This window comes from Pieris brassicae, chromosome 12 (assembly GCF_905147105.1).
Source record: "Pieris brassicae chromosome 12, ilPieBrab1.1, whole genome shotgun sequence".
Lineage (NCBI taxonomy): Eukaryota > Metazoa > Arthropoda > Insecta > Lepidoptera > Pieridae > Pieris > Pieris brassicae.
Window position 1 is genome coordinate 10,158,607 of NC_059676.1, and position 24,968 is coordinate 10,183,574.

General features: G+C 35.3%; 1 protein-coding gene across 1 annotated transcript; it reads left to right on the plus strand.

The window, feature by feature from the left end:
• The first annotated feature begins 516 nt into the window (after window positions 1–516).
• Window positions 517–23,088, plus strand: LOC123717372 (P protein-like). Its single transcript, XM_045673324.1, has 17 exons — window positions 517–699; window positions 6,066–6,254; window positions 8,133–8,253; window positions 8,929–8,968; window positions 9,413–9,548; window positions 10,805–10,947; window positions 11,521–11,754; window positions 13,318–13,521; window positions 13,820–13,935; window positions 15,043–15,181; window positions 16,038–16,173; window positions 17,379–17,581; window positions 18,702–18,795; window positions 18,990–19,132; window positions 19,922–20,032; window positions 21,666–21,813; window positions 22,840–23,088. The coding sequence occupies exons 2-17, from the start codon at window positions 6,077–6,079 to the stop codon at window positions 23,016–23,018; spliced, it is 2,325 nt and encodes a 774-aa protein (XP_045529280.1). The 5' UTR covers window positions 517–699; window positions 6,066–6,076; the 3' UTR covers window positions 23,019–23,088.
• The last annotated feature ends 1,880 nt before the right edge of the window (window positions 23,089–24,968 follow it).

The following is a 24,968-nucleotide window of genomic DNA, read 5'->3' on the forward strand; positions in this document are numbered from 1 at the left end:
AAGCTAAGGCTAAGTTCGCTCCCTAGTCTTCTTTCAAACGATAATTCGTGTTAATGCTAAATAACATTATAACAATGGTAGACTGAAGTCGCTCACTCATGTAAAGATTACGGACTTTTTTATATGAAAAACTGTAAATAATAGTATTATTGTATTTAATTGTTATTACATATCGAAATAATAAATCACGAATTTTAATCAAACTCTTATTCACTTAAGTCTCCTCGTGGTTAAATAACGCTTGTTATTGTGACATTTATCACTGGTAATTAAAAAACTCCCTTGAGTTTTAAATTATCGAGAGTCGACTGCATATCATTTAAATTAATTAGTTAACACTGAGTGGCGCCATCTAGTAGATAATAATTTAACTTTTTAATGATGCATATGTTTAATCTATTTCAAAATGGCGTTCGTTGACAGCGTCAGCCGTCAAATGAAATATCATGATTATTTGACATTTCTCGCAGATTTTTGCAATTTGTTGTCAGTTCAGTTTTTATCGTAATGCAATGGTGTTCATTCGCGCGCACGATTTATTTGCAAATAATTACAAATAAATTTGTTTTTAGTAGTTTTCGGTATTCATATATTTCATTATTGTATTTTATAAGTCCAAGGGATTTATTTGGAATATTAGGTGGATCAAGAAGTGTGTTTGGACATTCGTGTTATTTATAGATACGTTTTTACATTAAGGTCTGTGACTAAATATTTAAAATTATTGCTTATTTGTTAAATTAATATTTTATGTCTAATTTTTATGCTTGAATAATTTTTCACTAACTAGTTTTATAAGTCACAGCATCTCCTTCATAAATAAATACGTTTATTAATAATAATATTAAATAGAATTATTTATAGCAGAAATATACAAGTATTTACAATGTTTTTAACCTACATAGTAATAATAATTTATATTCCTTATATTTATGTTGCTTTTCGTTCGTTATTATATAAAAAAAACTCCGATACAAGAGAATTATCACTGAGAAATTCAAAACTCTCGTTAAACGTAAATTTATCGATAAAGTTAATTATTTAAATGAATAAAGTTATTTTGAGTTTGAGTTAATAATAATTAATAAATAGAAAATTAAATTAGTTCTTGTTCATACGCAAAATGACCAGCTTTTTCCTGCCATACTTATTGACAATATCTATCGTCATCTCAAACAAATTTGAACCGGATTTCAGATTTAAAAATTTTAATGAAGATAAATACTTAGGTATTGTATTATTTCTTATTGCAGCTAAATCATCCTATCTTAATTTTAAGTGTAGCATTTTCGTTTTAGTCGTACTAAGTAACTTTTGACTGTTGTCCAGGGAAACTTTAAAATCCTCGGCCGGCCCACATATACATGTTATATGAATGGGTTTTTAAACATTTTATTTCAACCAAAAGGATTGTTTTCCGGTTATCAATGTAAATTCTTTAGATATATACTAAGCCAGTGACGCAATCGGTATCATAAAGACACCTCGCAGTACATATGAATTTATGAAATATATATATATATATATATATATATATATATATATATATATATATATGTTTATTACGGAATCTAAGATACAGGTACCAATTATTCCACGTCATTAATCAATCAATTTTAATAGGTAGACATTACTACGTAACGGCAAAGAAGACAGAGGGTGTAGGCCGAGAAAAAAAGCTGACGTAAAAACTGTCGGGACTCTTTTAAAATAGCAAATCATCAAACAACACTTATTAACAAAACAAATATCGCAAATTAATTAGAAGTGGCCTGTCTAGTCTAGTCCCAGGCCCTTTTATTAACTAGATAATCGTTAATTTTATAGTAAGCCTTTTTACACAGCTTTTCTTTAATACATTCCTTAAATTTATAAAAAGGCAGAGATAAAAGATCCTCTGTGATTTTATTAAAAAAAAGTATCCTTTTTACAAATTACTAACTTTAGATAGTCTAGCGGAAATTGCAGCCTGCGTTTGTTGCGAGTATTAACATTATCCGTATGTTACTATAACTTATTTTCATAAATATATTGCGAGGACAAGGTATATTAATTTCCTTGAATTTATCTCTCAGAGATTTCCTAAATTTTAAATCATAAATTGCACATATCTCTCTTCTGCAGGATGAAAATAGTTTCGACTTCAGCAGCATGACCCCATAATAATAAACCATAAGTCATTAAGCTGTGATATATTCATTTATAAAAACCCTAATAACCCATTTATTATAATTCTAATTGTACTCATTAAACCAAAGGCTTTCACCTCTTTCGAATTGTGTAAAAGATTAAAAGATTTATTTGTTTACAAAAAACACAATCCTAGGTGACAATCCTAAATCAACAATAAAAATACAGACATAAGTAACTGATGAATTTTGATTGTTACACATACATGGATAAACACAATGACTTACTTGATTTAAAAACTTATGTCCCCGAGGTGGGGCATACATCATAGAAAACCATACTGATTGGTCCTGGGCCCCTCTTAATTTCACTCCACGTCGTTCCAGCTTCGTTCACCTCTGCGAAGATGCTTTGTTGCCTTGTTCGTTTTTGGCGGCCACGTTTCCTTTGTCCTTAAGGAATCCAGTCCAGGGCTTCCTTGGCAAGTTGACTTGGACCACGGATCGTACTGCCCACTTTAAAATTCGACGTTTACAAGAATAAACACAATAGTGTGAAACAATTAAAGAAACTTAAAAAAAACCTAGTAATAAGCACCCATTAAAATTTATCTTTTCTTTTTTAAATGGGAAAATGCATTGCACAAACCCTACCGCGGCTAGGGCGCGTGTAGGACTAGCGATCGTGCATACCCACTAAATCCCCAACAATCGATTTAGGCGGGATGCGGTAACAGCAGAGACATATCCGCTTCCCGACTTGCAATGCGGCAGTTGCGTCCGCCCTTCCACGCCCATTTTTAGTTTGTAAGATACACAGCAAGTATCCTTCACAGACCGGGCCATTCGCTTTTGATATGGAAAATTAGGTCCAGTACTTGTAGGGGTGAATAACCATCCCTTCATTTGAACGCATGGACCCCGGATTTCCCGCTTGGGTACTTTGTGAAATGGACGATGCACTCACTAAATCGCGTGGCCAAAAATTAGTGAGCACATCGCGCATTTACACGTCAGGGCTGTGGTTTCTTTCAACACACGAATGAGATGGATATAGAGCAGATAAAAGATAAAATATATCTTTATTTCGGTTATAAAAAGATAAATTGAAATAAAATTAAACTTCTTCTGCGTATTTCGTTAGCGATTTTCATCCCAAGGTCGTGCTTACAAGAGTTTTTAAATTTCACATAGGAAAACATCATGAGGAAACCACCCTGTCCGAATCAGCGGTGTACAGAGCTCATTATGTGATTACAATATCATTTATTTACGAAATAGGGGAATCGTATACACCCTACGCCTATCGAGACAGCCTTCGTGAAAGGGTTCATAAAGAAAAATAATAACGTTCTTCAGACCACCACATGCGCATGACCTGTACGTGACCGTCCGAGAGTGTTTGAACATCACCTTTCAATTATAGATACGGTTAAGTTTCATTTTTTTATTTATATTCTCAATTTTGAACCCTTTCAAGTGGAGACACTAGTACACATGCGATAATGAAAGATTTATGTTGACGCCTGGTAGACAGTACTGGTGACACCAGAGCTGGGGCTTGACGAATAAGTATCGTATAGCAAGGAAATGCTGACATTATTAAAGGTACACTGTCGAAGGGACCACATTTGCCGAAGGCACCTGCGGTGCCGGTCGGTGGGAACCTGGTTGGTGGAACCTCAGGCATTCTTGCAAAGCCTTGCGTCGTAAGTGAAAATGCTTTAAAGCCTGGGCAGAAGTGGCAACATCCTGTGAGTCTCGTCAACGTCAACGTCATCGACGAACGTAAAAATACATACAACTCAGCCTCCAGGTCCTTCATACGGGAAATCGCTAAGGCAAAGTCAGAGCACATTGCTAGATTTGGCGAGAAATTGGCCCACCTCCCTTCGGGGACTCGAGCCTTCTGGTCTCTTGTCCAAGCTGTCCAAGGGAATTTCTCCCAGGCTTCCATTCCAGCACTGTACAGGGTCACTCGCTGGCCCATACCGCAAAGGATAACGCCGATCTTTGCGTCGAACTCCACTTTTAATGACCAAGGGAAGGCTACAACGACATTATAGAATCTGATTCGCATTAAATGTATTAAAACCTTTAGTTTTGCTATGTTACCTTTACCTTGACTATATTAGCATCGTATTACTAACACGATTATTTATTGTTGGCACGATGCACTTGGCAACAATACTTTACTTATTTACTATCAATATTATACAACAAGTGTCACACATTGTACATATATCATTTTCGTTTATATATGGTTTAAAAAAATGAGTTCTGTCTCAAAAGAAAACAAATACAATCTCCCTGTCGAAACGAACTTCCTAAAGCGTCTTGTCTTTCATACAATGATACACTCTTCATAGCATTACCCACTCTTAATATGGACAATAATTGTATAACGTACTTTTAAGACCGACCTACCGTGCCGACAGTCGAGCAAACTCGTATGAGTTTTCTAAGAAATTCGTTCTTTTGTTTACACATTGGCATTGCTTGCACGAGAAGACTGTTATTGACCATGACTAATAAGTAGGAGTAATGGATTATCTGTATAGATGAACTACTATCGTTAAATGAACGAAGAAAAACGTATGTTTTTCTTCTCTCCATTTAACGACAACTCTCTATAAGACCAAAAAACGAATTGAAAGAGACGATGTCAAGAGACCGGAGGGTATGAGTTCGATTCCATGGAAGATAGGCCTCGTGCTGGTATGGGTTGCAACCTGTTCAGATACACTGACCCCTTCCCATCTACATGGAACCAACAACAGAGCTGGTGCGGCTTGGGATGCGGCTGGAAAAGCTAAAGCCTGCAATGATGCTTTGAATATGATTTTGTCCCATTCGGTGTCGCGACCCTTGGTCCGTGGGGTCCTAACGCTATAAGGCTTTTTGTGGATATAGCAAAAAGGTTAATCAACATCACAGGAGACCGAAGAGCTGGCACCTCGGACATAGAATTAGTCTAGCTATTCAAAGGGAAAACTCCTATTAATAATATACTTTAGTTATTTTATTTTAAGGTTATTGATTATTGATGTTATTTAAATAATGTGATATTTTATCACCACTCATAATATAAGAATTTACTAATTGATATGACTCATAATCTAAAATTCATTTTAATACAAATGCACGCAATTATGTGTGGCAGAATATACGAATTCAATTGCACCACTATAACATTTTTGTACCATATTCTTGCAATTCAATTATTAATATTATAAATTTTTGTCCGTTTAGAGTAAAGACTCTGAGGCCGTGGGATTTAAGTGCACAGGCGCTAATTATATATTTAAGTTAACACGAGGGTCAAAACTTTTTAATTTTCTTAAAGTTTTCTATTTAGCTATTTTTAATTATCATTATTGCTACGTAGGTCGAGAATATTGTTAATACTGTTTATTTGTGTGTCAGAAATAAAAATGTAATTTATCAAAATATAACCCCTACAAGATTCAATTGGTGCAATAAAAGCCCAAGATTCCAGTAAGAGTGTCAGCCACGAGTTCGTGATATTTTCTCGGGAAAATTGATCTCCAGTAGAGGTGACATAAATTGGCCAGTACGCAGTCCTGATTTAACCCCAATGGATATTTTCTTAAAGGGTTATTTTAAATCTAAAGTTTACCCCAATAAGCCGACTTTTCTGGGGCAATTGAAAGAAAATATCCGTCACGAATTGGCAGCCATCACCGAGTCCAGCTGCCGAAATTACTTAAGACGTAATTTTATTGTTCGAATTAATGAGTGCCGCAAACGTCTACATTTTGACGGTATTATTTTTAAGAAATAAATTCCCAAAATCAATACTGAATATAAGGGATTTTTATACACGTCTATTTTTTTAATGGCTCAACTAAATATGAACTTTCTTTTAAGACATCTGTATAAGCAAACAGAATAGCGCGTGTTATTTGCTTCCAGCTTTACGCCATATGATGAATAAGCTTTTGTGTCACAAAACCACCGAGAGGGAGATCCACAAGCGTACATATTCCCAAGTACCATGCGGAGAACTCACCGCTGACACATTACAGCTATGGAATGATTTACCAGACGAGATTAAAAAGGACCCATCGCTTGAGCAGATACGGCAGAAGTATGAGGAATTGGGTGAGTTGACAATACATCTTTAACTACTTCAAAAATTTTGTCTTGACTCTCATACGGTCTTAGGTTCGAAGTCCAGCTTGTCTCAACCTTGTCAATGTCTTGTCATCAATCTACTGTATCAGCAGGGTGTCAGATACAGTAGGTTGATGTTACTTGCTTAAAAAATGTACAGAAAGTTTAACGCAATTTAATTTATAATTGGTGTATTTGCATACAGTACTAATGAACCAAAAGACACTTACTGACCCCCTCTTATTAAATTTTGGTTCCATATCTATTTATGGTGTCTTCTGATACCAATGTGAGTAGCAGTGGTACTTACATTAGTAGTAGAAGTATGGGCTCTGTCTCCGCATTTAGACGCATATTTGGTATAAGTAAAGAAGTTTCCTGGGCGATTCGCAAGCTTCACCGATTTACCCTTTTATATAGAACAGGAGACAAACGAGCAGGAGGCTCACCTGATGTTAAGTGATACCGCCGCCCATGGACACTCTCAAAGCCAGAGGGCTCGCGAGTGCGTTGCCGGCCTTTTAAGAATTAGTACGCTCTTTTCTTGAAGATCCGTAAGTCCAATTAGTTCGGAATTACTTCAGTGGGCAGCTGGTCCAACATAGCGGTGGTGCGCGGTAAAAATTGCCTTGAAAAACGCTCTGACGTGGAACGACGTCGAGGGGATACGGGTGGAATTTCGTATTCTGCCTTGACGTCCGAAGGGACTTCCCATTGGGGCTTTCACTTTGAACCAACTTCTTCATTCGTTCTCTTTATTTCTGTAGGTCGTGTTAGGGGCCCCGCACAACTTCCCTTCCATGTCTTTAGCGAGCCTCTGTGCTTGGGTGATGGTAAGACCTGCAAGGTTACTTGATCGGTCCAGCAAGTAAGGTATCAGCCTCTAGGTCTGGTGCCCTCCACTTTACCAATCACAATAAGTTTCTTGGATCTCTGCGTGTTACAAAAAAAACAATGTTTTGGTATCGACGTGTCAAAAGACGATTTTTACCTGTAACCGTCTTTTGATTTATTTGTTAAAAATGAATATTTAATGTTGACATTGACACACACATATTAGGTTTTCGTATTTTGCACGAATATTAATAAGCACGTTAAATATTCATGTTTGTGTAACAATTATCAAAATCCGGGATTCCTTATATGGAAAACACTAATTCCTAATAAAGGATTCGGACGAAGTTATTTATTAACCCAAAGTTATGTGTATTAATTGAGCAGTTTTGTCTTTAAGCGCGCGATTCTCCACTCAGGGGTCGTATGTTCGAACCATTGCTATGGATTTTGCATTCTTTCTGCTTAACACTTTTGCGTCAAACTCATCCTCATCACACAATGAGGATAAAAAACAATTAAATCAGTGCCGCTACTACCTCTTTAGGTCTAGTTCTATTAGTTCTAGGCCTCAAATTTTTGTATCAGTTTCATGATCATTTGTCAATCTAATAGACAAGTAGGTGATCAGCCTCCTGTGTCTACACATGTGTGAAAATGACATGAGAACTTAAGAGTGCGCCAATCAGATCCATGCAACTTCCTCACAATCGTGTAGCCCGATGTTTTCCTTCACCGTTCGAGCCAATGTTAAATGCGCACATAAAATGAAACTCCATTGGTGCACAGCCGGAGATCGAACCTACTACCTCGGCGATGAGAGTCGCACGCTGTATTCACTAGGCCAAGTCTAACACAATGAGGATGCGGGCCTAACCACCTAGTTGTCTATCTAAAATAAAGTTGTCAAAGAAACTTATTATTATGCTGGCAACTGGGCGTATATTGTCAATAAAATAAATTATTAAACGTACCAAGCAATAAATTAATAACTATATAATAGCAGGTTTTTATTTATAAATATAATTTCAGGTGATATCAATAATGTTGAGAACGGAGACAAAAAAGCTAAATTCACAATTAACAATGACCCCATACTAATTCCCAACAATGAACGCGATGAATTTCTCATTCAAGATCACGAAAATTCTGAGTAAGATTAATGTCCGGTTCCTGGGCTTGAGGTGCTTTAAATAACACAGGATTTTATTTTTAATCTATGTTAACCAATCGCGTACAAAGGTTTAAAAGCTAAATCATAAAATGTTAATTGCTATGTAACGAATGAATGCAGTTTAACCGCAGAGACTTGGCTCGTATAATTAAGGCTTTTAACTATTCATAACCAACATTATCTATTTTTAAAAGCTTCTTATTAGTTTGACACAATTAACTTTTTCATTGGTTTAGTAAACATTTATATTAAATGGGTAACAATTTTACAACAATACTGTGATGAAAATTGACACGGTAGACTTGAGAATGTGATTATCAGCAACTCCTTGGAGACCTTTATCCGAATCGTTATACAAATATTGCTGTGCAATTATTATTTTCTTTATTCCTACATAATTATGTATTAACAGTGTACATTCGCGGATGCTGGACCCATGCGGCTTCTTCAATACGAAAAGTCTCCTCCGGAGTTGTTTGCATGGATCTGATTGGCGCACTCTTAAGTTCTCATGTCATTTTCACACATGTGTATCCTTTCTATAACATACTTTATAGATATACTATATACTTATTTTAAGGAGCAATGGAAAATCCGCTAAGATGTATCATTTTTTTCTAACTGTGTGATATGACTGTATAATCCACATTTCAGAGTGCACAGTTCACCACAGGACAGGAAAAAACACGAACAGGTAATAAAAACTATGTGTATGCATCAATTCGATTTGTTATTCATGTGTCCAAAGTATATTTGTGAGTACTTTACTTTAAAATGATAAGTAAAATTTGAACACTACGATGATGAGAAACATTGTGAGGAAACCGGCTTGTCTTAGACACAAAACTTCAACGGCGTACACAAAAGACTGATCACCGGCTTGCTTAAATTTATCATTTACAAATACAGTAATCGGAGGCATATACCTAAAAGGTTATAGCGCCATTAGTTTTATAGTTATATATCACATAGTTTTATTTAATCTTGTGTTTTCACCGACACAGTTTGTTAACCATAAAAAATTACGAGTTTATGTAAAAAAATTGAAACCCGATAAGCAGAAAATTTATTCCTGTATTCACAAGCAATGAGTTACTACAAAAGTGGACAATTTTGATAAAATTTACATCATTTTCAGTCAAAAAAAACCCGCTACTATATAAAGATGTCATTCCTTCTCGGCTTTTGGGTATTTTTTACTGGAGTATTCTTGACGTATAATGAAAAAGTCGAAATATTTAAAACCAGCGCTGTTATACCCGGAAATATCAATAGTAAGTAATTCATAACGATAGTAGTAACACGTAACAAATGATAAAGTTGTTACGTGGAAACGAAAACAATCAGGCAATGTTCCAGTGCCTAAGTCTCAGGGTGAAGGCGGCTTGGACCGCTGTTAGTATGCGTAATTTCAGGGAAAACTAACCTCTCGAAAAGGATGTATGGAAATAATTAACTAACTGCATAGATTGACGTTTTTAATTGTCCGACGAGTCAACTGACAAAAGGTCTCCTTTAAGTCAGTTCTGAACTGTAAGAAATAGTTATTCTATTTGTTGATATTGTAATTTATTACTGTTTAATATTGTGTTATTTTTTCTATGTATGTGTTGTTTTGTATGTGATGTATATGTGCATAGTTACCGCATTATTTGTATGCTACTTTGCATGGAAAAGGCTTAGAATAGGGGTTTAGATAAGATGCCGTAACAGAAGTGTATGTAGAAAGTCGGAAACTGAATTTGTATGAGAATTACAGAGTAATCTGTAATGTTAGCCTATTTTCTTCTTCAATAAATAAAATTCATTTATATTAGATAAACACAACACCATGGACAGTGTCTAGATGTGACAGTCTTTAATTGATATAGTAGAGGAACGAAAGTACTGCTCTTCCTCAATCTAACAGGAGGATACATGACCAGCACGATGCACGATACAGGATCTGACGTTATAGCATATTATTAAAATTTATATATTTATTTAGTAGATTGTGGGTATCGCTAAATATTCTTTCAAATATCTTTTGTTAATGGAAATTAACATATTTAAACCTATATTCGTAAAACTAAATACTTTGCACTTCTGAGTAAGATGTTGTTCTGTATGAAATTTGTATTTACGCTGATTTTATGTAACAGTGTACAGGCAGTAAAAAAGTGATACCGCTCATGTACACTCACATTGCCAGGTGGTTTGCATATGCGTTGCCGGCATTAAGGACTGGTGCTATCTTTTCTTGAAGTAGCATAAATCGAATTGTTTTGTATATACTTCAGTGGGCAGCTTCCACATAGTGGTTGTGCGCGTCAAAAACTGCTAAGAAACGCTCAGTTGTTGCTGATGCGGAAGGTATTCTGTATCAAGTATCTCCAAAAATTGCTTCACGTAGTAATTGAACGCTCCCTAAATGCGGTAAGATGCAGAGAGACCCCACACCTCTACGCAACGATTTAGATTTTATGTCAAGCGTTCCAAATCCTAAACATTTTTTGAACTAACCTTTGGAGACTATTATTTTCGTTTACAGATTATACACTAAACACATTAAATGCGAACGCGATATCAATTAAGATAAATGGACCATTTCTATCGGCTCGCGATGAACGAAATCTAAACTCCAGTGAATATGCATCTGCTGATAAAATGGTGGTTTGGCTTGAAGGTGATGAGGTAAACATCGGTTTTTGAGAATCGTATTTATAAAAATTATTTGCAAGAATATGGCAGAAATACGTTATAATGCAAATTGTTTAAATATTGCAATATTAAATTTAAAAAATGTGTAGTGTACTAGTGTAAGTAAGAAATGAAACTTCTTTATGACCTTATTCTTCGAAAAATGATGCAACTTTACAGAAATTGGTTAAATAAAGTTATATTAGATAAAGTTTAACAAAAGGCTTTTATTACCATAGACATGAATACAAATAATACAATTATTTCATTTTACTTTATTACTGCTAAGATTATTAGGCCGGTTTAAAGGCTGGCAACGCACTCGCGAGCCCTCTGCCATTGAGAGTGTCTAAGGGCGGTGGTATCACTTAACATCAGGTGAGCCTCGTGTCCGTTTGCCCTGTTCTATATAAAAAAATATTACAGAATTTCATTAACTATAATATAATTATTACTATCATTGTTATCGTTATTATATTTTTTTGTTTAATGGCTTCGAATCACTCCGAATCGACCGTTGACAAGAAAAAGATGGCGCATAACAGAAAAATGTGACGTTTTTTTCAGATTTCACAGCCCTGGTACATTGCACTTTCAAATAATTTAAATTATAATACAGGAGAACTGCGATGTCATATATTCCATCTTAATAAAACAAGCTATATTTTGAAATTAAAAACAATGGCATCAAGCGTAACTCCTTTTAAACTGAGTTTTGATTTGAATCCACTAGATGGCAGCACCGGCGTTATTTACGCCATTTTTCTGCTTTTTGTACTGTATGTACTAATTATTTTTGAGGTAAGTAATATTTAGATGTCTATTACACCATTTATTGTCTAGCTTCTTAGGATACTGCTCATACTAGACTGGAATTATTCTTCTTCTTGATGTTTTCTAGCCAATTTGAATAGGTTTCCTTTAATTATTTTGAGACATTTGTTAGACCTTCAGCAGTGCCTGATACTGTTTTGTATTTTGGGGTACAAATCGAGACTATGTATGTGAAAAACGTATTGAAATTGACACACGGTCATACTTAGCGCTAAGTATCGACTTTGAATTTCATCTTTAACCCTGCTGATTCCTGACGACGTTTTGGATCTTTAAGAAATTGTTCCGCGCATATAAAATCTCTGTAACGCGGTTAAGGACTCCACCTACACTTTATAAACATAGATCCTATTTTGTTCGTATCGCATTGTCAATATCTATTCACTACATCCCGCCAGCCTTGTCAGGATTATATATGTATATTAAACAGCTGTATAAATAACACTTTAATTCCACACGTAGCAGACATAAAACTTGTCATATCTACCTAAAATCAGAACCGAATGCGGTCGCAAAAATTAACCTATTTCGGTCTTGACTATATGTTCAAATAAAACACTTTGAAGCTGGGCAACAACTTGCTTTAATTGTTTAAAACAGAGCTTATAACTAAGATAACATTAGGGGTTGCGATGCTGGATTAACATAAAACTGACTTATTGAAGAGTTCGTAAATCTAAGTAACACTTATGTTATTGGATATTTTTGCAAACGAGAATGTTAAACTACAATTTATGAGTGTGCTAAACTAAAGGGCTGATATATATTCAAGTGTGTGATGATACTAATTATTAACTTATATATATATGTAACTTAACTAATGTTAGGTTACATAACTCTCGTTTCTATGTTTTTGGACGATTAGTACATGGACTCTAATGCAATAACTGCGTACGACGGTGGTGTGATAATGTGTTTTAATTTATGTTTCTAATGATAAGAAACTTCTTTAAACCTATATAATTGCCAGGGTTGCCTGGAAGAAATACCTTGTTAGCGATAAGGCCGCCTGTTGCCTAATAACTTATGTAACCTACTTACTTTTTGTTTTTTATTTGTATAATTATGTATATTATGGTAACAAAGTATAAATAAATAATCCAGACAAGGTTTTTATTGTATAATTTGTTGAATATTGGATTTCCCTATTGGCAACCGGTAACTTACTATGGTGGTAGTGCTTAAATTTAGAGTATGTGTGATATTTGTTATAGAGCTGTGTTGGCCTAGTGGCTTCAGCGACTCTCATCCCTGAGGTCGTAGGTTCAATGCCCGGTTGTGCACCAACGGACTTTGTTTATATGTGCGGATTTAACAAACACTCAAATGGTGAAGGAAAACATCGTGAGGAAACCGACTTGCCCTAGACCCAAAAGTCGACGGCGTGTGTAGAGCACTGGAAAACGATCACCTACCTATTAGATTCACATAGTGATCATGACAGTTACAGAAAAGGCCAGACCTAAAAAGGTTGTAGCGCCACTATTTAATTAATTTTATTATTCGTCTTGAAGTTTATAATGATTTTAGATTATTAATAGAACCATGGCAGCGTTATTAGTATCGACAACATCACTGGCTGCTTTAGCCCTAGTTGGAGAAAGACCGAGTCTGCCCGAGCTGATCTCATGGCTGGACGTGGAGACACTGCTTCTTCTCTTTAGCATGATGATATTAGTGGCTATCATGGCGGAGACTGGCATTTTTGATTTCTTGGCTGTGTTTACTTTTGAGGTATGTATCAAATTGTTTTTCGTTTACGTATGTGTTACCGATTTAAAAACTTTAATTTATCACATTTTGTCTGTCCTAGAAGTGTTCTTAGTGTAAATGTCGCAGCCAACTAGCTTAATATTTCAACCAGTTGCCAGTTGATCAAATAGCTTTGTTGATAACTTGGATGTATGACAGTTACATGGCTAGCCTTTTGACTGTTAATTTAATTTTAGTCCCAGATTACACTAATCTTGAACAAATTAACGCAAATAAAACTTTTGGCTACCCTCTGAACTAAGAATATTTCTTATTTAAGGTGACGAAAGGAAAACTGTGGCCATTGGTTTTCCTTCTATGCATAATAACAGCTGTCTTGTCTACTTTTTTGGACAATGTTACTACAGTGCTACTAATGTCACCTGTTACTATAAGGTAAATAATTCTTGAATTATTAAACTACTAAGATATATTAATTACAATTTACTACTTGGTAATAATAATTGTTTATTGTTTCTAAATTTTCTCTACTTTTTAAGACCTTCTTCCGAAGTGGAGGCTTGGTGACATGTAACAGGTACTCTTACCTGTCAAAGTCAAAAATCATTTATTCATATAGGTAACACAATGTACACTTATGAGCGCCAAAAAAAGGAAAATACATTAAATGCTTTTAATTTTACATTCACTGCCAGTTCTCAAGGGCGTAGAACGGAAGAGAAGAAATGTCAATAAACTCTCTGCCACTCTTTTTAATCGCCAAGTTTTTTTTGTTTTACACAACGTTTGTAATGAGCTGAAACCATTGCACCATGTTCCACATTACATCTTAAGTGATCAATAATAATACCATAAATTAAAAACAAACATTGTCAAAGATCTTCTATCAGCAGGAGGCATGGTGAAATATGAGCACGCACTTACATTCTCGTTACAACACCCAAATACATAGTCAAAATAACTAACAGCCTGTATTTAGCAGGCATAAGTCTCACACAAACATTTACCTCAATAAAGGAAAGACAATTATTTATTTTAACAAATAACTGTAATTGTTTATGTACTAAGTTTTTGTGAGAAATAAAGATTCAATTAAAAAATAATAATAAAGTTCTATGGAGGACTTTAGGCATTTTCTTCTACTCAAAGCAGCGGCGCTAGAACCTTGGTCTTGGCCTCAGATTGGTATCTGTTTCGTTCTTTATCTAATAGGCAGGTAAGTGATCAGCCTTCTGTCTTCTCGAACATTAGATCTAAGGCATGCCAGTGACCTCACGAGGTTGTCCTTCACACCACACTGAAGCTTACCATACATGGGGCACGAATAAAATAATACACACTGCTATGAAACATATCCCACGGGACATGCTTTCCTGGTATACCTCTAACAGAAATGGGACAAAAAATAGGACATTTTCTAGTCTGGAGGAACTGTCCATCCTTCCCTCCACAGAACAAACTCGTGTATCTTATAATACTTAATCTTACTGAATCACAAGTACCTATTTCACGTAGAACTTACTTTGAAAGTATTATTTTCAGATTATGCGAAGTAATGGACCTGGATCCAGTACCAATATTAATGTTCATGGCGATATACAGTAATATTGGTGGTACAGCCACCCCGGTAGGGGATCCACCCAATGTCATTGTCGCTTCTAATAAAGCTGTCATTGATGCTGTAAGTATTTCGTTTTAGCTGATGTAATTTCAGGTTTAAGTTGCGTAAAAAATAAAACTGTGGCGCTACAATATTTTCAGGTCTCGGCCTTAGATATATAGCCAAGTAGGTGATCAGTCTCCTGTGCCTGACATACGCTGTAGACTTTTTGGGTCTAAGCCAGTTTCCTCGCGATGTTTTACTTTAACGTTCAAGCGAATGTTAAATGCGAACATAGAAAAAAAGAATTTGCGTATAGCCGGGGATCGAACCTTCGCCCTCAGGTACGAGAGTCGCACGCTAAAGCCACTCGACCAACACTGCTCATTGAGGTAACAGATATGTTACACATTACAGGGTACGGCAGATCTCATTAAAGCCTTGAATACGAGGATAATTTCAACGTTACCTTTAGGTATATGACACGTATAGGTTTAGAAAATTTTATTAATTTCCTCCATAAACCTACATTAATAAATTATATACAACAAAAAACAATATATTTATAGCTAAAGATGGACTACAAATATACGAAAACGTTTCAACATTTACGAAAGAAAAAAATAATTAAATACATTTAAAGTCATACGTAATTGGGCTGTGTTGTGTGATGGTGTGTATGTAGCGTGTGCTTATATACTACATTAAGCGCTACATATATACTCAATACATTAATAAAGCTATTTTAACAAAGGCAATACTATACTCAATACATATATGCGTATTAATTCAAGCATATTCCGTGACAGCTTAAACAAACTAATGGGTTTAAAGTTTTATTAACAATCAAGTAAGAAAAAAGAGTAAGGCAGATGCTTGACAGTTGAGCATTTTAAATGACTACATAAGTACGAACACTTTCTATTCCATTTTGCAGGGTATTAACTTCACTAACTTCACAGCACACATGTCAGTCGGTGTAGTGTTTATAGTCCTGCAGACCACACTTCAGATAAAATATATGTATAGAGATGTTAACAAGCTCCGCCTTACAGTGCCTAGGGAAATTCAAGGTATTTATTCACACATTCTATAAAAACTGAACTGATACACACGTACAGTAGAATTATATATATAGCATTAACAAGTACATACAAGTATTCGCAAATTTTTATGTGCGTCCGTAACCTCTTTTTGAAATCAGTCTTTCGTTATCAAAAATATTAAAAAGCAATTAACAGGTATGTATATGATGAACACTTCAAACTATAGAATATATATAGCGTTCTTGGCGAGCAAGATTCCTTCAACTTCAAAATACCTTGACTACTTGACTTTATTAAATGTTTTGGGTATTTTTTAAACCGGATCAATACACAAATTTTCAGAGAGTCCACTGTAACCGGCAAATATTGGTATTTTATATCAGAAAATCCAGACGACGCTATCTCTAAACGAAACGCATATTTGATATGTTCTTTTCTTCTTCATTGTAGCCAAATTGGTATATAATCCTTATCGGAAGTGTGCTGGTTGCCGGCTAGCCGATTTACCGCTCACCTTTACCTGCAATTTTGCTTGATTGCGAATAAATGAATATATTCGGTGTAAGGAAGGAAAACAAAATCAGATAATATTTATTCATGTTGGTAACATTTGCATATGTCTCTAAATTTACTGCATTTCTCATAAGAACTGTTTCAATGAACTAGCCAAAAACTCCGCCAATTAATCGGCAAGTTGCCCCTTAGCTTATCCTGGAAAGTACCTAGGTACCTCCTTTTCCGATTTTTTAAATTTACCTTGTACTTACTTATACCATCTTCTCCTTTTGGCGCCTCTACATTACTGGGAGGTTGACCGTGTCGTGAATCGTGTCCTATACCAGATGCAGCAACTCTTTCTCAATCCTCGTCGGCTCTCTGTCGTTGCGGAGCCATGATTTTTTCACTTATATTATCGGGGGCGAACCTACTTAAGGGCTTTTTGGGTTACAGCACAGGGCCCATGGATATAAAGGTTCCCATTGAAAACAATAGGCGATATTTAGAATTACAAAAAAATCTACAATTTAAAATAAAACCAACATAAAGTTGAAATCTCTGAGATCAATTAACTCATGCGCGTCTTTCGAACGGAACAAGGAATTCCCCGTAGCTTATTTTTGGTCTTTGTATCTATTACGGGGGACTTCCCCGTCCGCCCTGAGCCCCACAAATTCACGATCCACACATGTATATTTTAGTATCATTATTTACTAAAACTTCTAATCTTTCAGAATTACACCATCAAATATCTATATGGCGTCGGGCGGCAGATTCCCTACCGCATTTGAGTAATGGCGTCACTGTAGTCAGAGATGGATTAGAGAGAAAGATAGTCAAACTAAACAAACAGTTAAAGACCATGGTTAAAGAGAGGAATAAACGAGCCTGCCCCAAAGATACCTTTAAAAGCATTTTGGTCGAGTTAAAAGGAAAGGTATTTGAACGAATTTGAACGAACGTTTGAACGAACGAAAGAATGTATTTTTATATTCGATAAGTTTCTTCATTATGGACATCCTCTGTGTGGTACAGAGGTATACTTATTGGAAAATAACTAAAATAGGTGTATAAATATAAAAATGTGTTTTATAAGTACATATGCATTACAATGTGTAAGATTTGGGAACCCTTTGTGTGTGTGGGTGCAAATGTGTGAGTGAGTGAGTCAGTGATCGAATGAATAAAGTGTGTAACTAGATTTCAGCTCTAACACTGCGTCGGGTGTGTTCATAAGCCAGTCCTTTAGTCGTATTTTTAGATTGTAGTCTAATGAGGTTAGAAATGTAGAATTCATTAAGCGTCATTTACAGTCAAAGCATTAGTCATAGCAAGCTGCTACATTACTTTTTGTGTTAGCCTTAAGACAAAAGAAATTTACGACAATTGTATTCAAATTCGTTATTTCACGCTCGCCGCCTTGTGTCTGGTTTAACGCTAATAAACGTTAACCGAACATAATTTAACATGATAATAAATTATACAAAATAAAAGTTATATTATCCTAGTGGCATCCTGAGTTCAAATCCCGTAGGCACATTTGGACGTGTGTTGAGTTCCATGTTTAAAGACTATTATCCCATCTTGGAAAATGTCTTTTGTGATTTGTCAAAAGATTTGTAAAGCTTAGTTTTTTTTTTAATTTTAAATTACTCCATAACTAGACATAATTACATATAATACTAGCTGCCCCCGTGAACTTCGTTTCTCCATTCGTTTTACTTAGCCTACCTTTTTAGTACATACAAACATAGAACATTTTGCTAAGCATAGCAGGGGTAGCAACCCCACTATACTGTTGACTGTTCAGTTTTCCGGAATGTAAACTTTTTAGAGTTTTCTGTGAATTTTTCACTATAAACCTTAGATTTCAAGTAATAAGTTTTTATTAACAAATATTAAATAGGAGTTGATCGGAGAGGGGCTGAAACTTGAGGGAAATATTTTTGTATGTTGTATCATAAATAAATAATAATAATAAAAAAATCTTTAAAAAAAATAAATTTAGGGGGTTAAATTTAATCTTATATATTAGAAGATTTAATTACTTTTTTCAGTACAAAATCCGCGACAAAGGTCTTCTAATAAAATCAGCAGTGGCAATTATTTTTGTTGTGACAGTATTCTTTTTGCACTCAATACCAGACCTAAGTAAGTATTTTAAAATTCTCACTAACCTGGAATTAAAGATTTTTTTCTCTTTATTATACAAAAGAATATGTTACATTAGAAAACTGCTGTAGTTTGTATATACGAATACTTGACGAAGCTCTAATTGCCAGAAGGTTAAAAATTTACCAGTGCTTTTAAGAAATTGTAAAACATTTGATAAAAAATATTTTTAGACAGGGTATCACTCGCTATGACAGCTCTTCTGGGCGCTATCTTGCTTTTATTATTAGCTGATCGGATGGACATTGAACCCATATTACACCGAGTTGAATGGTCTACTCTACTTTTCTTTGCTGCTCTATTCGTGCTTATGGAGGTAAGTTAAGCGGAAGTGCAATTTTTTTATAGTAATAATTCCCATAGCTGTGTTAGTAGTCTGTGGATTTTTACTCTGTGGTAGTGCGTGCCAAAGGACTATTCTCATTTAATTGTAGTTCAAATAATAAAATAAATTCTCTAAGGCATCTGTTGGATGCTATGTTTTTTTATAAACTGTGCTACGATATGCTGGACTCACCTCAAATCTTGTTTAATTTGAGCATTTCTGTTCCTAGAGGTTTGAAAAAGCGGATTTTATCTCCAGTAAGCGCTCGATTTGGGGTTCTACGCTCCACTAAACAGAATGGCTAGACTGTACAATCAGCTACAGCCCGAAAAATCTAGATATTTTTGCCCATTGATATCAATAAATAAAATAAATAAATATTTAAGCCAAATTATTTTATTCATTTAGAATTACATTCTAAATTAAAATAATCTGAACCTATGTTTATAGCTTGATCTGAGATTAATGGCCAATTAATATCAGTAAAGTTCTCTTTTTTGATCATTAGCAATAAAAAGAAACAAAAATAAATATAAACTTCTTAAAGACCCTTCAGGATCCCCTGCGTCTTTCCGACTTGATAGAGTAGGAAAAGACTGGCAGACTATTGGCCAAGATAGATCATCTAAAAAGTTGCTGGAGGAGGCATTTAACCATAGGCGTAGGCATATTATTATTATAGATTTTGTTATTAGTACGCTAGTCTATCTCTAATAAATAATAAAACTCTTTAATAAATTTAAGTTCATAGATCATTATGATAGTGATCTGATTTTTCAGGCGTTATCAAAACTTGGCTTAATCCTATACATCGGAGGTCTGATGGAACAAGTTATATTAAAAGTGGACGAATCTTCAAGATTGGCCGTCGCTCTCATGTTGACTATATGGGTATGATTTATATATAAAACTGACCCCGCGAACTTCGTTTCGCCTTGTTATGATTTTACTTAGCCTACCTTTTTAATAGCTACGTACCAACATATGCAATATTTTGCTATAGTATCCCATAGTCTGCTCGCTTCCCGGATCTAAGTGCTAAATGAAAAACCTTCCAGAATTTAAGGAATAAATATTTAAAAAACTCCAACTGGTCCTTCGTATTTTCCGAATAGCAACATATTTTGAGATTATTTTTTATTTATATAGACATATTTTATTTGTGAAGATAAAAAGTGGCACTCGATAAGTGTTCACACCGTCGTTTGAATGCACCACACATTGTTACTCCATATATTTTAATAAGTCTGTACGCCAAACTATAACCTGTGTTAAATTCCTAGATTCGATATTTCTAGCAAACTATTAAGATAAATCTTCAACTGGCGCAGCTACTTTGCCTGCATTTGTAAGAGAATATTTCTTGCAACTTCTTTTCTCTCTCAGCATATAAACAACATAGAGAGTAGCTAAAACCCTTATAGGTCATGACCACAGACAGCTGTATCTGTTTTTCTAATAGGCAAGTAGTCTTTTGTGACTGACACACACCCTCGACTTTTTGTTTGGTTGTCGACACGGTTCCCTCACGATATTTTTCCTTCAACGTACGGTTGTTAAATGTGGATAAATCCATTCTTGTAATCTCGTGTATGAGAGACTCACACTGAAGCCAATTAAGCCACGATCAAATTCACTTTACATTTGAGTTAAATTAGTGTTTTCCCAAAAAAAAATTATTTTCAACAAAATAAGCTACCATGACAGATTACTCCAATGTAACATTTACATACAAATTAAGTGAGGGCCAGCGGTGAATCCCAAAAAAAATGTATTTAAATTAATTACTAGTACAATAATTAAGACTTAACTAAATATGAGAATTGAATCGGCCCAATATGATATGCACGATTATCTATATTCTAGAGCTATTACTATTGGGAATTGACTGGTCCGATGTGAGGAATCCGATCCAAAGCTTCTGTATTTGTTGTCCATTTCCATTTATAACGTGGTACCGACATACACATCGCTTACAAAACAATACAAACACAACACACAGAATATTTACAAGACTTTCTTATAGTATAGGAACTAGCACTAACTGACATGAAGCGACGTTTTGTCAGTTCACACAACGGACAATTAAAAACGACTGTGAATCTAGGCAGTTCGTTAATTTCCATACATTGTGTCATGAGTTCACCTTTCCAGAGGTTAGTTTTCGCTGAAGGTACGAACAGTAACAGTGGTCGAAGTCGTCTATTATCGATATCAGGCACCCTTGGGCCTAGGCACTGGAGCACTGCCGGATTGCATTCCTTAAATGCGTCCTTGCGAATAATAATAATTTATTGCAAGAATACGGTACAAAAAGGTTCTACAATAGTAGCTATACATATGGCGCGCAAATTTGTCTTTAAAGGAGTTTTACATTATTACTCATATGAATTGGACAATTCTTATATTATTTGTCGTATATATCATATCAAATGTTATTAAATTTATATCATTTACAGTGTAACTATAATTCAAATCAAATAATCTTGATTCTGTGAATTCTTTAGTTAATATTAACCTACAGGTATCCGGAACTTTATCGGCCTTCGTTGACAATATACCACTTACAACAATGATGGTGCGAGTTGTGGTATCTATTGGTACCAATCCCAAGTTGAATCTGCCGATGTCACCACTCATATGGGCTTTATTGTATGGCGCATGTTTGGGAGGTATAACATACAAATATTTTACTTAGAAATTTTATTTTGTGCTATGTAAGAAAAAATTTGTTTGGTAAATTTGTCACATCGAGTTCGCGGCGGTTTTTTTTGTGTTCTTTCGGTTAGGTCTTTTAAATTTATACACTTACGCTTCGATCAGTAATCGAAGTCGATACCTCTTACGTAGCAGGAACTTAATAGGACTAGCGGTCTTATGGCTGTGAGGCCTAACCTAATATAATTTACTGGGAACTGAGACTATATCATTTACTACATTCGTGTAATATAACGTGTAATATACAAAAATCTCACTAAATATAATTTTTAATCCGCCCAAAAATATTTATTTATCTACTTCTCAACTTAAATCCTTTTTTTTAATTTTTTAATGTTATTTTATTTACACAAGACTTCATTACTTACACTGCTAACTTTTACTACTGTTATTATTATTTGTTTCTACGGAGTATTAGATTCTTATTTGTTTTTTGCGACTGAGGCGCAAACTAGCTGCTGTGGCCTCTGGCGGAATGACGAGCGCTGTGGAACAACTCTGCTCCTCAGCATAATGCTGAGCCTGGGCCAATTACAACCACAGCACACACGCATCACATACTGAAAGCGTGCCTTGTTCTTTTAATAAAATCTTAGCTCTTTTTTATCTTTGATTATTGTTATTGTGTTTGTGTTTTGTTAGTAATAAATGTTATGTGTATGCTAAGTATAGAACCATAAAAAAAATTGGAGCTGTTTTGAGATGGAGCCGCGGTTCGCAAATCCACCATATTTTTGTTGTTTTGAGTACACTGTATTTGGCTTTGATGTATCTAAATAATTTCCAGGCCGAATATTACATCTTTTTATTAAATATAACTTAAACTAAAAATTATTTAATGATACTTTTTTATATAGATTAGAAGACAAACGGGCAGGAGACTTACCTGATGTTAGGTGATACCGCCACTCATGGACACTCGCAAAGCTCGCGGGATCACGAGTGCGTTCACGGAAAATACTTTAAGTTTATTATTTCAGGCAACGGGACATTAATCGGCGCAAGCGCAAACGTGGTGTGCGCAGGGGTGGCTGAACAGCACGGATATAAATTTACATTTACGAAATTCTTCAAAGTAGGCTTTCCTATTATGATCGGCCATCTCCTTGTTTGCTCTGTGTACCTTCTGATTTGTCACTGTGTCTTTGAATGGCATTGATTAGATTGGCAAAATGTGTTAAAAACCATACTTAAAGTTGTTTATAGTAGATTAATAATTGTACTATGACTTCCAATAATAAATAATAATATATTTATAATAAATAATAATTACTATAAACATTGAAGTTTCATTTATATGGATCCTAAAAAAATTAACAGTAGGAACAATGTAGCCAGGGTTCAAACCTGGGACCGTTGCAACTTTTGATAATGATTAACTACCTTCGAAGCGTAATTTAAAGTACGTACGTAGTTTTTAAAGTAGCTAAAACTAGCAATGACTGTTTGTGTATGCAACTTCGTTTGGATAAAATTCTGCATTGGAGTGAATTAAATAAACTCCAGTTTGACAATGACAAATGTGGAGTGATGACCTTTAAGTGCCTCACCAAATAAATTACTCTGCGACTATAGAATAGGATCTCCTATTAGCCGCGTAGACAAAATCCGCGACTTTGGTGGCTTTGTTTGTTCGCGATCTTAAACCACACTTCAAAAACGTTTCCTTAGAAAGCTTTGCAATCTACACTTGCGTGGTGTATTGCAAACGTACGAGGCTCTGTACTATTTCAAGTTTGATAAACAAATACTGACAAATTGCCGCTTTAGGGCGTGTAAGTCGCGCTACAGTAGCTGTCTCTCTTACGCATTGCGAAGAAAAGAGAGCAAGACGGATGTTCCCCAGTGTATCTTAACTACGAACTGAACTGGCGGCTGACCCCACTTGGAATCGGTGCACGAAATCCTTAGGCGTTTCACTCCTACGTCTCAATTCGTTGCCTATACCAAAAACAATATTAAGTGATTACCATAAACAATTAATTAACGACTCTCAAGTACCTTTCGTAAATCTTTTTGCTTTTATTATCTACAAAATAAGTATAAAAAGTGCAGACAGCCTTGCAATATTTAAAGACTAAAAGACCTTCTCTTGAGTGATCCCAGTTATCTACGTAAATAAAAGTCCACCTCAGTTCTACTTCGTTGATTCATCCTTGAACCTCGTCAATGACCCACGACGTGATAAATTGTATCTTTAGCATATAAGTTTTCATGTTTAGTGACTATTGTCTGTTATGTGAAACCTAATTATAATTCTTAATAATTGTAGGTGTTTGGAGATATTAGGTCCTTACATATGAAATTGGCGTTTTGTCGTACGCCACTTTGACCTCAAATACCTCCTCTTTGGTTAGGAATTTTAAATTCAAATTTGTACAGCTATTTACTCATGTATTTGTGCTTCGATGACCGTCATTCATTTGTTTTTTTCTGTTTGCGTCACTCATTTTACAAAATGGAAAACTTAAAATATCGCATTATTTACGAGTACGAGTTCCGCCGTGGCACTAGTGCTGCGGAAACGACTCGAAGGGTGAATGATGTGTATGGCGGTCATGTTGCAAAAGAAAACACAGTTCGTTTTTGGTTCCAACGTTGTCGTTCTGGAAATTTCGACCTGAAGAACAAGCCCCGTGGACGGCCTGAGACTCAAGTTGATAATGAAGTATTGAAGGCTATTGTGGAAGCGGATCCATCGCAAACCACGTCCGAGTTAGCTGCAGGCTGCGGTCTTAGTGATATAACTGTTTTAATTCACTTGAAGCAAATTGGGAAGATTAAAAAGCCTGAAAGGTGGGTACCTCACGAATTGACTGAAGCAAACCGGCAAACGCGCGTCGACTGCTGCGTTACATTACTAAACCGGCACAATAATGAAGGCATTTTAAACCGAATCATTACCTGTGATGAAAAATGGATTCTTTACGATAATCGGAAGCGCTTAGCGCAATGGTTGGATCCTGGCCAGCCAGCCAAATCCGGCCCCAAGCGAAAATTAACCCCAAAAAAGTTACTTGTAAGCGTCTGGTGGACTAGTGCCGGTATTGTTCATTGCAGTTTTCTCAAATCTGGCCAGACTATTACGGCTGATGTCTATTGTCAGCAA